This window comes from Mytilus trossulus, chromosome 6 (genome assembly GCF_036588685.1).
Source record: "Mytilus trossulus isolate FHL-02 chromosome 6, PNRI_Mtr1.1.1.hap1, whole genome shotgun sequence".
NCBI classification, from domain to species: domain Eukaryota; kingdom Metazoa; phylum Mollusca; class Bivalvia; order Mytilida; family Mytilidae; genus Mytilus; species Mytilus trossulus.
This window is the reverse complement of record NC_086378.1, coordinates 42792946-42809352: the sequence shown is the minus strand read 5'-3', so window position 1 is coordinate 42809352 and position 16407 is coordinate 42792946. Positions and strand designations below refer to the sequence as shown.

Genomic DNA, 16407 nt, shown 5'->3' with positions numbered 1-16407 from the left:
ACAAGGTTTATGACCATAAAGCAAGTTTGGGATTGATTTTGGGAGTTTTGGTCCCAACAGTTTAGGAATAAGGGGCCCAAAGGGTCCAAAATTAAACTTAGTTTGATTTCATCAAAAATTAAATAATTGAGGTTCTTTGATATGCCAAATCTAACCTTTGTATGTAGATTCTTAAATTTTGGTCCTGTTTTCAAATTGGTCTACATTAAGGTCCAAAGGGTCCAAAATTAAACTTAGTTTGATTTTAACAAAAATTCAATTCTTGGGGTTGTTTGATATGCTGAATCTAAACATGTACTTACATTTTTGATTACGGGCCCACTTTTCAAGTTGGTCCAAATCGGGGTCCAAAATTAAATTTAGTTTGATTTCACCAAAAATGGAATTCTTGGGGTTCTTTGATATGCTGAAATCTAAACATGTACTTAGATTTTTGATTATGGGCCCAGTTTTCAAGTTGGTCCAAATCGGGGTCCAAAATTAAACTTTGTTTGATTTCAACAAAAATTGAATCCTTGGGGTTCTTTGATATGCTGAATCTAAACTTGTATTAAGATTTTTGCTTATGGGGCCAGTTTTTAAGTTGGTCCAAATTGTGGTCCAAAATTAAACTTTGTTTGATTTCAACAAAAATTGAATCCTTAGGGTTCTTTGATATGCTGAATCTAAACATGTATTTAGATTTTTGATTATAGGCCCAGTTTTCAAGTTGGTCCAAAATTAAACTTTGTTTGATTTCAACAAAAATTGAATATATGGGGTTCTTTGATATATGCTGAATCTAAACATGTATTTAGATTTTTATACCCCCGCTTTAAAAAAGGGGGGGGGGTGGGTTACTGTTTTACCTCTGTCTGTCCGTCCGTCCATTCGTCCTTCTGTCCGTCCGTCAGTCCGTCCTTCCGTCAGTCAGTCCGTCCCATGAATTTTTTTCGTCGCATTTTTCTCAGGAACTACAATACAAGGATTTCTAAAATTTGGTTTCAGGATTTATATAAGTCAGCTATACCGTGTGATGCGTTTTCAGATTGATCACTTGACAACTTCCTGTTTACCGAACGCTTGTATGATTTTACACATGATAGCCAAGTTGAAAATTTTCGTCACATTTTTCTCAGGAACTACAATACAAGGATTTCTGAAATTTGGTTTCAGGGTTTATCTTAGTCAGCTATACCGTGTGATGTGTTTTCAGATTGATCACTTGACAACTTCCTGTTTACGGAACACTTGTATGATTTTACACATGATAGCCAAGTTGAAAATTTTCGTCACATTTTTCTCAGGAACTACAATACAAGGATTTCTGAAATTTGGTTTCAGGGTTTATCTAAGTAAGCTATACCGTGTGATGAGTTTTCAAATTGATCACTTGACAACTTCCTGTTTACCGAACACTTGTATGATTTTACACATGATAGCCAAGTTGAAATTTTTGTCACACTTTTCTCAGGAACTACAATACAAGGATTTCTGAAATTTAGTTTCAGGATTTATATAAGTCAGCTATACGGTGTGATGCGTTTTCAGATTCATCACTCGACAAATTCCTGTTTACCGAACACTTGCAAAATTTTACACTATTTATATTATCCACTTGCGGCGGGGGTATCATCAGTGAGCAGTAGCTCGCAGTTTCACTTGTTGATATTTGAGCCCTGTTATCAAATTGGTCCACCTTTAGGTCTAAAGGGTCCAAAATTGAACTTTTATTTGATTTCATCAAAAATTGAATTATTGGGGGTTCTTTGATATGCTGAATCTAACCATGTATTGGATATTGGACCATAATAGGTAAATGTCCAATTTAAAATTTTTAAGTTTTTAAGTTTAAGTTCTTAGACCACATTTATTCTGTGTCAGTAACTTATGTTGTGTCAACTATTTACAGCTTATACATTAATGCTAGCAAGACAAATCTTTGTTTGGCTTGCTTGCTTTGCTTGTATCAATGTTTGCTCAAGCATGACAATTAAGATAGGTGGGGCTTAAGCTTGTATACATCATACTTAAATTTTATTGGACGTTATGTTTGAAGTTAAGGACACTAAATTTTAAAACATCACTGTCAAGTTGACAAATATAAAGCGCAATATTAGAAATGGAAGCCAAAAAATTGTATTTGTTTTTTCTCGAAGATATGCATTTTCATCATCCAACTGAAAGATTGTCGTCAAGTACTTTTAGTAAAATAAAATAGCTATTCGAACACACCTACTCTGATTTAGTGATTCATTACATAGGTATTTCATTTGACCCATATATGTCATCTTTTAGTACTGTTATTTTTTTATGTTATAAAGTCAACCTGTAGCTATGCTATATAAAAATGATAGAATCTGAAGCGAGAAGATGTGTCAAATGTTCTTTCTTTGAACGTTTTCAACACAAAATATTAATCTCAAACACACACTAACATAAGAAGGTGCACTTGATTTTCTAATAAAAGGGATAACTTAAGTAGGGGGGATGACTTAATGTATCCCTTTCATTTATTATGTCTATTGTTATTGAATATTGCACGATTTTGTTTAATTTTGCTTGTAAACCTTCAAACTGATTACTAGTATTCTTTGTTTATAGAGAAGGCGATAAGTGCTTTCTGTTATGTTTACTTTAGTAAGAAATTTTTTAAAAAGTGAATAGAAACAAATAAAAGAACAATTTTCTTCTCAAATACGAAGTGTTTTATTGTAAAAAAAACAACCGTTTGCATAAGTTTTCAATTTATTTATTACATAGTTAAGCAGAACAGTGTAGATATCAAGTCGACGACATGGTTATCTATCAAGTTGGATGAAGAAAATACCTCCATTTTTTAAAAATTAATACAGACAGAGAACCTATCAATCTATAAGTTTACCTATTTCTGTGTCTGTCCTTCCATTACGTGACTTAAGAAAAAAAAAGAAAAAAATTGGTAACAATTGTATCAAAAAGAGACAATCGAGCGAACCGTCTTATGTTAGGGTGTGTTTGAGATGAATAATTTGTCTAAAAAACGTACAAAGGAAGAACATTTGATACATTATCTCGCTTCAGATTCTATCATCTGATACAGGTTGACTTTATAACATAAATAAATCACAGTACTAAAAGATGACACATATGGGTCAAATGAAATACCTATGTAATGAATCACTAAATCAGAGTAGGTGTGTTCGAATAGCTATTTTATTTTTCTAAAAGTACTTGACGACAGTCTTTTCAGTTGGATGATGAAAATGCATATCTTCGAGAAAAAAACAAATAAAATTTTATGGCTTCCATTTCTACGATTGTGCTTTATATTTGTCATCCTGTGATGTTTTAAAATTTAGTGTCCTTAACTTCAAACATAACGTCCAATAAAATTTAAGTATGATGTATACATGCTGAAGCCCCGCCTATCTTAATTGTCATGCTTGAGCAAACATTGATACAAGCAAAGCAAGCAAGCCAAACAAAGATTTGTCTTGCTAGCATTAATGGATTAGCTGTAATCACAATCCAAATTCAGAGCTGTATCAAGCTTGAATGTTGTGTTCATACTTACCCCAACTGTTCAGGGTTCCAATTCTGCGGTCGTTTAAAGCTGCCTCTGCGGAGCATCTGGTTTTTTTTTTGTAAAGGTTGTGCACTAAAGTAGCTCAAAGCTCTGACTGAATTTAATAGATATGCATTTTGAAAAGATTTGCTGAATATTGATATCTCTATTTATGAAATATTAAAATGTATTTTGTAGTTCCTTAGGTGTTGAATCATTGAAATTCTACTAAAGTTGTATGATGACACTTTTTTTCCAATGGAATTTTCAGATCAAAGAAATAATAAATGAAGAAGAAGAACAGTTTTTGAAGACATTAACCAGAGGCAGACGGCTACTAGAAAGAACTATTGGAAAATTGGGAGATACTAAAACATTACCAGGTAGCTATATTAGAGTTTTATACAAAATTAATTTACTAAAATTGAGAATAAAAATTTGGAATGTGTCAAAGAGACTACAACCCAACCATAGAGCAGACAACAGCCATAGGCCACCAATGGGTCTTCAATGCATCGAGAAACTCCTGCACCGAAGCTGTTTGAAACAGCCAATTAAATTAACAGCATTCAAGCATTAAAAGACTTTACATCTTGTAAACTTTGGTCAGAGATGTTTTCTGATACGGATGATTGAATGAAATTTATATCAGTGCCTTGTCATGGGGAATATTAATAAAGGAGATATAGAGTATATGTAGATGAGACAGCAAGCTGCAACATAAATAACCATCTGTATATGTATGAATTGGCTTATCTATATAAGAAAATGAATACATATGAAGTATTAAGATGAAGTATTTAGATGAAGTATTTAGATGAATGATAAAAACTAGAGGACCAGTCAGTGGTAAATGTTGATTTAGTTTTCAGGATGTGTGTTGTAGAATCTAGGTTATTATCAAAATCTTTTTTTTTTTAAATAGATAATTAATCTTCCCATTTTAAGCTTGCTTCAGTACGGTCACTTGCCAAGAAATTCATGTTATCATGTTATCATTCTGTACTTAAATTTTACTACGGATACATATACCTATTCATTACAGGTGATATAGCATGGAGGTTGTATGATACTTACGGATTCCCTGTGGATCTCACAGAGTTGATGGCGGAAGAGAAAGGTCTTACTGTAGATATGAAAAGTTATGAAGAATCAAAGATTCAGTCTCAGGTATCACTTAGTATTTACCTAACAAGGTTTTTCTATTTCATGATTGCACTTTTGTTTACATGATCATGGGTTTGTAATCTTAGATTTAAGGTATTTATATTGTAAAAAAACATGTGGTTACACAAAAGATTCAGATGCAAGTGAAAAAGAAACAGCACTAATTTGTATAACTTTGACTGCTTTTTTCAAATATTTTTTATGTAAAATAACATCAAAGTTAAGTTATATGCAGCATAATCATGATACAATCAACATATGAAGAAACTCTATCATATAATGTGGAATAACATCAAAGTAAAGTTATATGCCACATAATCATGATAATATTAACATATGAAGAAACTCTCTCATATATAAATGTGGATGACATACAGGTTTGTTTTCTGATCTTTTTCATGGTTGAATGATAACACTTTATACAGTTATATTTTCAAACAGCTTGAATTAGGTGATTTGACTTGAGATTAACTTGATTTCCATCAGAGCCAACTTGTCAAAGATGTTGATGGAAACTACAACAAGATAAAGTTGAATCTAAGCTATACTAACTATTTTGTTTCAAAAATAGTATCTGATAAGATTAAATAAAAATGAACTTCATTGATACATGTATCTGTACTGTATATTTTTTAAAGTTTCTATTTTGTGGATTCATACACTGGAGGACCAGTGGCGGATCCAGGATTTTTCATAAGTGGGGGCCCACTGACTGACCTAAGAGGGGGCTCACTGACTGACCTAAGAGGGGGCCCGCTCCAGTCATGCTTCAGTGATTCCCTATATAAGCAATCAAATTTTTTCCTAAAAAGCCCCCCCCCCCTAAATCCGCCTCTGAGTTATGAGGACATGAATATTTTAGAGGTATTTGTTATTAATAATTTATTTCTCAGATATTGTCTCAAGGAACGGGATCAACTATAGATGATAGGATCATGTTGGATGTACATGCTATCAGTGACTTACAGAACAGAGGAGTTCCACCAACAGACGATTCACCTAAACATAGTTATACTGCCGATGATGAGGGAAACTATAGTAAGTTACTTATACTCACACAAAATCTTATCTCAAGGAAAGATTTTTCTAAATATGTATTTTAGCTACTGCTGAAATTTATGTTGATAAATGATCAGCTAACACATAGAAGAGCATTTTTTATTTTATACATAGAAATGTAGTAGAAAGGTTGTCATGAAGGTAAATATTATTGATATAATTAAGTTGCCATCATTTCAATGATCAAGTTAAAAACATGTATGATAAATTAAAAAAATCTGTGAATGAAAAATGAAAAAGAAAGACAAAATTGTTCACACTTAGCTGATATATTCCAGATTTTGAACCTACCACAGGAAAGATTATAGCCCTTAGGTATGATAAACAGTTTGTAGAAGAAGTAACAACTCCTCAGGAATGTGGTATACTGTTAGATAAGACCTGTTTTTATGCTGAACAAGGAGGACAGATTTATGATGAAGGATTTATTGTAAAGGAAAATGATGAGGTAAAATAATTGGTTTGTTGTTAAAGATGCAGGTTTTTTTCTCATTGCTTTTTAGCTCACCTGACCTGAAAAGTCAAGTGAGCTTTTCTCATCACTTGGTGTCTGTCGTCTGTAAACTTTAACAAAAATCTTCTCCTCTGAAACTACTGGGCAAAATTTAACCAAAGTTGGCCACAATCATCATTTGGGTATCTAGTTTAAAAAATGTGAGGCGTTACCATGCCAACCAACAAAGATGGCTGCCATGGCTAAAAAAAGAACATAGGGGTAAAATGTAGATTTTGGCTTTAATATAACTCTGAAACCAAAGCATTTAAAGCAAATTGTCTATTAGGTCAAGATCTATCTGCCCTGAAATTTTCAGACAAATCGGAAAACCTGTTGTTGGGTTGCTGCCCCCATATATGTTATTTTAAGGAAATTTTGCAGTTTTTGGTTATTATCTTGAATACTATTATAGAAAGAGATAAACTGTAAACAGCAATAATGTTCAGCAAAGTAAGATCTACCAAAATTGTCAGTTGACTCATTAAGGAGTTATTGTCCTTTATAGTCAATTTTGAATCATTTGTCTAAAATTTTAGTATAGTTTTAAAAAATCTTCTCCTGAAACTACTGGGCCAAATTTAACCAAACTTGGCCACAATCATCATTGAGGTAACTAGTTTAAAAATGTGTGGCATGACTCTGCCAACCAACCAAGATGGCTACCATGGCTAAAAATAGTACATAGGTGCGAAATGTAGATATTGCCTTATATCTCTAAAACCAAAACATTTAGAGCAAATCTGACAGGTGTTCAATTGTTTATCAGGTCAAGATCTATCTGCCCTGATATTTTCAGATAAAACAGACAACCAGTTGTTGGGTTACTGCCCCTGAATTGGTAATTATAAGGAAATTTTGCTGTTTTTGGTTATTATCTTGAATATTATTACAGATATAGATTAACTGTAAACAGCAATAATGTTCAACACAGTAAGATCTACAAATAAGTCATTGTGGCCAAAACTGTCAGTTTACCCCTTAAGGAGTAATTGCCCTTTAGAGTCATTTTTTAACAATTTTCATAAATTTTTGTAAATTTTTAGAAAATATTTTCCACTGTAATTACTGGGCCAAGTTCATTATAGATAGAGATAATTGTAGCAACAAGAATGTTCAGTAAAGTAAGATTTACAAACAAATCACGATCACCAAAACACAATTTTGTCATGAATTTATCTGTGTCCATTGTTTAATATGCACATAGACCAAGGTGAGCGACACAGGCTCTTTAGAGCCTCTAGTTCCGTGATGTGACAAAATGGGCAGTTTAAATATTCACTGTGCATATTTTTTGCTGAATGGAAGAAAAAAAAAATAACTATTGTATTATTAAAAATGTAAACAACATAAAACTTTGTTGACCAGCAGGTAATTGATTGCAAATGAATATCACTAATACAAACCAAAAAAACACACATAATTCTGTGAACTTTCAAGGAACATAAAATAAATTCAGGCATGGGGGGTGGGGGGGGGGGCATGCTAACAATTGTAGGCTTTTATCATTACAGATAAACAAATATCTGTGTAAATATGATTTATTTTTATTTTTACACTGCAATAGTAATTTCCCATCCAAAAAAATCCCTTTAAATCTTTGCTATTAGAAGAGGTAAGTGCTATCATTCCTTCACCCTTTAACATATACCTATGAGTATACCTGTGTTGGAATGAGTAGACTTTACTCATTTCTAGAGTTGTTGTCTCTTTGACACATTCCCCATATCCTTTCTGAATTTGATTTAAAAGCTACACTTAGATCCAATTTGTCTAAAGAGTAGATTTGAGATATATTTCTAATTGCAGGAAATAGAATTTAAAGTGAAGAACGTACAAGTACGAGGAGGTTATGTATTACATGTAGGACACATAGAAGGCACATTACGAGTGGGAGATGTTGTACAATTAACTATAGACAATGTAAGATTTATATGCAATGAAAAATTGAGTTAAAGCTCCTTAGAAAACTATAAATTGTATGTCAGATTATAATGATTCCTTAAAAGTTTATGATTTAGATAATATATGTAGTGAGAACTTCGTTTTTTTGTGTTCAAAATCTATGTGATTGTTTTCATTTATCAAATATAAACTTTGTTTTGGATAATCCTGATACAGATTTGTAATAATGTTAATGATGAAGGGTGTGTAGATATTGAGAATTTAAATTCTGAATTGATATATTAAAGACTAGAAGAAGTTCTGTGATGAAGAATCACACAGGTACCCACATGTTAAACTATGGTCTTCGGGAAGTTTTAAAGGAGGCTGACCAAAGAGGATCCTTAGTAGCTCCTGACAGACTCAGATTTGATTTTACTGCAAAAGTGAGTACATTAGGTTGAAACTATAACTACATTAGCAGGAAAGGAGATTTTTTTTAGGATTCAAAGAACTATTCCAATTACCCTAGTAAATATGAAGACAGCAACCCAAATGACATAAATAACTTAAATACATCTAGAGGACAACAGGAAGGATTCATTCTTACTTTGGAACCTGACAATATTTGCCAAGATGTAAAAATAATTGACTCAATTTTCAATTACCTTCTTTTGGAAAGACCTCAACCCTTTCACCGATGAATCCTGTTTACCAGGATCAGAATACCTCTTTTATGTTTCTCGCTCAAAACATTGCAAATACTAATTATCTTTACTTGTTGAATACCTGGATGAAAGTGTAAATATGGCGCTTTCTTTTGTTGAAAACCTTGTTAAAATTAGATGAAATTTACAGAATTTACGAGAATTTTAAATAATATTGAAGCCAGACTAGTATACTTTTTTAACAAAAATGCTGTTATTTTATGTACAAATCACTCATTTAAAATTGACCGGTTACATTTTTCAGGGTGCTATGTCTGTAAAAGATGTTAAAGCTGTTGAAGATATTGTTAACAATGTGGCTTCAAAAAATGAGGCAGTATTTGCTAGAGAGACTCCATTATCTGATGCCAAATCTATACAGGGATTGAGAGCTGTCTTTGATGAGGTAAGTTCAGGTTTCATAAATTGTTATTTTTACATGTATTTCATTGAAGTTAAACAGTTTGCTTTATAAAAGAAGAACAGGCATAGTTCATACTTTACCAATCTCTAGTTAAGAGGTTCAATTGAAGTTCAAATGAAAATGGATTTAACAATGTCAAATTATTCACTTGCAAGTGAATAAATTCTTATTTTGGCAAAAACTTTACCAATTGAGCTGCCAAAAGTGAATTTGTATTTCACTATTATCACTCTCATTAATGAATGAACAAAAAAAAATATGTGGTTTTTTTTCTTTCTATATCTCGTAGCTAGTGCCCCTTTAATATAATTGGTAGATGAAAATAAATTTAAACCGTTTTTAATTCACATGAAATGCATGGTATACTAATAAGGAAATTTAATTTTTAAGGTGTATCCAGATCCAGTCAGAGTTCTATCTATAGGTATATCAGTTGAAGACTTAGTTAAAGATCCAATGGGACCAGGGGCTTCTCTCACAAGTGTAGAATTCTGTGGAGGAACGTTAGTATTTTTATCACTTAGGCATGCATAGGTCAGCCATTAAACAGGCCAATAGATTGAGGTGTAACACTGAAAAGAAAATTACTAAATTTGAAATAAATTGTTTCCAGTCTAATTAAAAAATATTCAACCAGCTTCTAAGGGAGATAAGTTTGTAAATAAATGAATAGAAACAACTGTATGGATCTGTTGATATTACTTACAAAAATACATTCTTTATAGGCATTTACGAAGAGCTGGACATATAGGTAAACTAGTCATTGTGTCAGAAGAGGCTATATCCAAGGGAATCAGAAGAATTATAGCTGTTACTGGTACTGAAGCACAAAAGGTTTGTAGAATTTTTTGTCATTTTATATGAGACCCCAACACTTAGGAAAAGTTTACTAAGATTTTCAATGATACTAGAAAAAAATAGAGGCAGCACCCCAATGACACAAACACCCACAAAGTTTGTATTTTAGACTGACATTCCTTTGACAATGAGACCTTGCATTTGTCTGATTTTGAGAGTTTTTCTATAAAACAGTCATTTCCATATTTTATCCTGAAGCAGGTCTATGCTATAAAGCTTTGCCAGTATTTACTCTACTTTTTTAGCTCACCTGCCCGTTGTTGTCGTCATCATAGTCTGTTAAACTTTCAAAAATCTTCTCTAAAACTACTAGGCCAAATTTAACAAAACTTGGCCACAATCATCACTAGAGTATGTAGTTTAAAAAAATGTATCCGATGACCCTGCTTTACAACCAATATGGCTGACATGGCTAAAAATAAAACATATGGGTAAAATGCAGTTTTTGGTTTATATCTCTGAAGCATTAAGAGCAAATCTGACAAATTATGATTATTGCTTAAAACTTGACAAACTCCTGTAGTCCGGTATTATATTAAATTTAATATCTGTATATTTTTTTGGTAATGATTCAAAATTTTATTTTTGAGTTATTGAGAATTTTGTAAGAAAAAGGAGAGGGATCTTCACATGTCACATGGTATCTCTAAAACGATTTATGATTATTGCTTAAAACTTTACACACTTTTTAGTTATATTAATCTAAAGATCTGTATACTTTTTGGTTTTGATTCAAAATTTTATTTTAGAGATATTGATTTTTTTGTATAAAAAATGGGAGGTTTTCACATGTCTCGCTGTATCTCTAAAACAGTTTATGATTATTGCTTAAAACTTTAAACACTTCTTAGTTATATTTTTCTAAAGATCTGCATACTTTTTGGTGATGATTAAAAATATTATTTTATAGTTATTGAGTGTTTTGTATAAAAAGGTTTTTTTCACATGTTGTGCCATATGTTAGGCACTATTTTTGATTATTGCATAAAAATTCACACACTAGAGGAAGGGGTATCATGCGTTCATGGCGCAGCTGTTTATTTATTATCTTAGATATATTATAGTATCTAATTATATCTTATATCTAATACAGTCGATTCCACTTAATTGCATACCGCTTAATAGCATAATTCGGTTAATTGCATACTTTTCTCCTGCACAAAACCATTTCCCATTCACCTAATGTTAAAGTGTCCGGTTATATGCATAGCCTTCCAAGTGGCATTTCGGTTTATTGCATAGAAAATAATCGCCAGCTAGATATGCTCAGTTAAAACTGACGAGATTATTGACCGGAAACGGCAATTTGGTAAGTATATTTTTTCTTGAATGCATCATAATTTTCATTATTATTTCACATTTACTTGTGTGTTATTCAAATAAAGTTTTAAAACAGTATCTTTCGTGTTTATATGATTATAGAGAAGGCCTCGATGTGTACACAGGTAAAGTTTCCCATATTCTATTTTAAGCCTCGAGGTCATAAAAATGTCAATCAGCTGATTGTTGTAAAACACAATCATTCTATGATCTATCTCAAAAGGTGTTAATTGTTGATTGAATTTCAAACATTGTTCATAGATTACATTTTGGGCCCCACATTTTGGGTGAAGTTTAAAACATTAACGCCTGCTAATTATCGATCATTATTCAATGTGTAATCTCGTAATTCAGCTTGGGTAATCTACATTTAAGTTAAATATTACAGGGCATTTATATATGGTTGACGAATTTTATACATCAATCTTTCCTTTTTAATAATTTTTTAAAAGAAAATTAACTTCTGATTATTATATTTTCTCACTTTCAATACTCGTGTCCAGCAAATAACCCGTGCAGGGCCCCATCACCTTTGCATATACGAAACTAACGATGTTAATGTAACAGTCACATCACTGTGTAATCGGTAAATACTGAATATCAAAGGCAGTTCATTGCACAATTATTGTTTACAATGATTATAAACTGTGTAGTATTGTTAAACAGTTTATTTTAAACAAAGTGTAACAATGTAATTTGTACATCCGGGTCATAGAAACAAATCTATTTTTAGAACAATTTTATTTTTGTATCTCAGGTAAAGGAAAAGTCGGTACATAAATAAACTAAAACAAAATGTGTTTATAAACTTTATTGAAAGAATACACAATGAAATAAAATGTATGACACTAGACAAATAACTTTTATTAGAATAAATAAGCATTCAATATGTTGTAAGTGGACTATGGACGTTCATCTTTCATCTTTCTTCTTTGCTGATCTGTACTATCGATGTTATTTGACTCCGTAATTTGGCATTTCGGATATAAGCATACTCCGCTTTATTGCATAATTTCGTCTGACAAATAGGCTATGCAAATAACCGGAATGTACTGTACTATTAATTATGATTTTAACCTTACTTTACTTGATTTCCAAAGCATCAGTACATACAGGTGAGAGACACAGGCTCTTGAGATCCTCTAGTATTGGTTCACAAAATCCTTAATTATACCCCCGCTTTAACCGCTTTAAAAAAGGGGGGGGGGGTATACTGTTTTACCTCTGTCTGTCCGTCCGTCAGTCCTTCCGTCCGTCCGTCAGTCAGTCTGTCCCATGAATATTTTTCGTCGCATTTTTCTCAGGAACTACAATACAAGGATTTCTGAAATTGGGTTTCATGGTTTATCTAAGTCAACTATACTATGTGATGTGATTTCAGATTTATCACTTGACAACTTCCTGTTTACCGAACACTTGTATGATTTTACACATGACAGCCAAGTTGAAAATTTTTGTCACACTTTTCTCAGGAACTACAATACAAGGATTTCTGAAATTTGGTTTCCGGATTTATATAAGTCAGCTATACCGTGTGATGCGTTTTCAGATTCATCACTCGACAACTTCCTGTTTACAAAACACTTGCATATTTTTACACTATTTATTTTTTCGTCGCATTTTTCCCAGGAACTACAATACAAGGATTTCTGAAATTTGGTTTCAGGGTTTATCTAAGTAAGCTATACCGTGTGATGCGTTTTCAGATTGATCACTTGACAACTTCCTGTTTACCGAACACTTGTATGATTTTACACATGATAGCCAAGTTGAAAATTTTTGTCACACTTTTCTCAGGAACTACAATACAAGGATTTCTGAAATTTGGTTTCAGGATTTATATAAGTCAGCTATACTGTGTGATGCGTTTTCAGATTCATCACTCGACAACTTCCTGTTTACAAAACACTTGCATATTTTTACACTATTTATATTATCCACTTGCGGCGGGGGTATCATCAGTGAGCAGTAGCTCGCAGTTTCACTTGTTGTTTATATGTAGACAACCTTCTTTAACAGTTATAATAAGATGATAATTCTGTGTTAAATTGTTTAATTTAGAAGATATAAATCATGAAAATGTGTCTCTCGACCTAAATCTAGTACATGTACTAATAGAGTATTTTCAAAGGAAAAATTTGCAATGAATAAACTTAATTGTTAAATTAATAATTTACTCTTGAAATTCTAAATCAAACCTAGAGTAATGAAAAATGACTACTTTTATTTTATTCCCAAAGTTATTTGTATTTTTGTAGGCTTGGTATTGGTAGCTGTACTGGAAAAGAATATTTTATAAGTTGACAATTAAATGATTATTCTAAATGTCATTTGTAACTATTTTAGGCTTGGCATAAGGTTGGTGTCCTGGAAAAGAGTATTAATGAGTTGAAGAAGGAGATAGACAACAGATTACAGAGTAAAGATGTGTCTGTTAAGGCTTTAACAAAACTTATAGTACAGGTGGATGATGTAAGTGTATCCCTGTCTGTCCGTGTCTGTCAAGGCTTTATCAAAACTTATAGTACAGATTGATGATGTAAGTGTATCCCTGTCTGTCAAGGCTTTAACAAAACTTATAGTACAGGTTGATGATGTAAGTGTATCCCTGTCTGTCAAGGCTTTAACAAAACTTATAGTACAGGTTGATGATGTAAGTGTATCCCTGTTTGTAACAAAACTTATAGTACAGGTTGATGATGTAAGTGTATCCCTGTCTGTCAAGGCTTTAACAAAACTTATAGTACAGATTGATGATGTAAGTGTATCCCTGTCTGTCAAGGCTTTAACAAAACTTATAGTACAGGTGGATGATGTAAGTGTATCCCTGTTTGTAACAAAACTTATAGTACAGGTGGATGATGTAAGTGTATCCCTGTTTGTAACAAAACTTATAGTACAGGTTGATGATGTAAGTGTATCCCTGTTTGTAACAAAACTTATAGTACAGGTTGATGATGTAAGTGAATCCCTGTCTGTAACAAAACTTATAGTACAGGTGGATGATGTAAGTGTATCCCTGTCTGTCAAGGCTTTAACAAAACTTATAGTACAGGTTGATGATGTAAGTGTATCCCTGTCTGTCAAGGCTTTAACAAAACTTATAGTACAGGTTGATGATGTAAGTGTATCCCTGTTTGTAACAAAACTTATAGTACAGGTTGATGATGTAAGTGTATCCCTGTTTGTACAAGGCTTTAACAAAACTTATAGTACAGGTTGATGATGTAAGTGTATCCCTGTTTGTACAAGGCTTTAACAAAACTTATAGTACAGGTTGATGATGTAAGTGTATCCCGGTTTGTCCCATTTTTTAAGGGTCCCCTTAAGGTCATGATGTATTTATACTTTTTTGCTCTCTAAACCATGTGAATTACTTATGAAGGCCACATCATTTTGTTCTGAAAGATTTGTAACAATTAAATTAAAGTTTATTCATCGAATAAATTGACTTTCTAAACTAAACAAGTAGACTAAAATGTATCAAATGAAGTAAAACAAATGAATTGAAAGTATAGTAAAATAAAAAAATAAATCTACTTCAGACATCTCATTGTAGTTTAAAGTTTAATTCATAAAAGGAATTAAATAAAGCAAACACAGCAACTTTTGTTTTAAAATAGTTTACTAAAATTACGGCTAAAAACCAAACCCGTAATATAAAGAACAATGATGTTTTTTTGCTTTTAAAGGAAATTTCACAGTCAGTGATCCCTTATTGGAAGAAAGATAGCTTGAGAGGTGAACTGAAACCTCTAAGGAAGAAAATGGATGATTTGGACAAAGCCAGAAAAGCTGCTGTTATGGAGGAGGTATGAATTTTGCTCATGATTAAATTAGATTATTTGGTATTGTATGCAGTAGATTTAATATAATACCAAACACCTTGACTAAAATAATTTGGTCATAAAACTTGGACAAAATATTCACTTTGACAAAATTCAAAAAAACTTGAACCACATTTATAGGAAAAAATTCATTGAATATATAACATTTGATAACCACTAATTTTAATCCTTGAGAAGCTTTATATTTCATTAACAATAGAATATGATTAAAATATTATACTGATTTTCACAGAGTTATCTCCCTTAAGTGTTATGTACCTCCTTAAAACTTATTTTTATCGTGACTTCTTCAATGCACCTTTTTGGGTCCATTAATTGAGATAAGCGAGGAATGGTTAAGTATTTTTTTTTTTTAAATAGTTCTAAATGTGGTGATCTCAAGTCAGGAACCTCATCAGTGGTAGTCTTTATTATATGAAAAATTATTTAAAAATGATTTTTTCCTATCTTTTTATAACACATCTTAATATGAATAGGATGAATGCTGTCCCTATGTCCTGGTTCAAACATTTGGTTTCCAGTACAATCTTTGGATTCATTCGGAATATATCTTTACTTTGGTTTGATAACACTCAATTAGAAAAGAAAGTCCCTTATTAATTTTGAACCTTTGAATCAAAGTTTTACGGAACTTGGTTTACTATTACCTCATGGCATGCAGGAGATTCCTTTTAGTTTTGGGGTCTAAGGTAAAGGACTTTAGCAGCTTGAAAGACTGAAATTTTTCTTCAAATTTTGGTTCTCATATGTTGTTTTTATGCCCCTCTTATGATAGTAGAGGGGCATTATGTTTTCTGGTCTGTATGTCCGTCTGTTCATCGTCCATTCGTCCTGCTTCAGGTTAAAGTTTTTAGACAAGGTAGTTTTTGATGAAGCTGAGTTCCAATCAACTCGAAACTTAGTACATTTGTTGCTTATGATATGATCTTTCTAATTTTAATGCCAAATTAGATTTTTTACCTAATTTCACGGTCCATTGAACATGGAAAATGATAGTGTGAGTGGGGTATTGGTGTTATTTGGACACATTCTTGTTTGAACCATGTGTCCACATTTTAGCTTGAAAATACCATTGCATAACATGATCTTATAGTAACCGTATCTTAAAATTGATTGGCAAA

At 32.1% G+C, this 16407-nt stretch overlaps 1 protein-coding gene across 2 annotated transcripts in view; it reads left to right on the top strand.

The window, feature by feature from the left end:
• The window catches only part of LOC134721377 (alanine--tRNA ligase, cytoplasmic-like), a 40238-nt gene that overhangs the window by 15836 nt on the left and 7995 nt on the right, over positions 1-16407 (top strand). For both annotated transcript variants that reach the window (XM_063584340.1, XM_063584341.1), the window contains exons 10-20: positions 3798-3909; positions 4572-4696; positions 5587-5731; positions 6031-6200; positions 8055-8168; positions 8438-8575; positions 9102-9242; positions 9651-9763; positions 9986-10094; positions 13785-13910; positions 15131-15250. In XM_063584340.1, the coding sequence (XP_063440410.1) occupies positions 3798-3909; positions 4572-4696; positions 5587-5731; positions 6031-6200; positions 8055-8168; positions 8438-8575; positions 9102-9242; positions 9651-9763; positions 9986-10094; positions 13785-13910; positions 15131-15250 (1413 nt within the window). The remainder of the gene's footprint in view (positions 1-3797; positions 3910-4571; positions 4697-5586; positions 5732-6030; positions 6201-8054; positions 8169-8437; positions 8576-9101; positions 9243-9650; positions 9764-9985; positions 10095-13784; positions 13911-15130; positions 15251-16407) is intronic.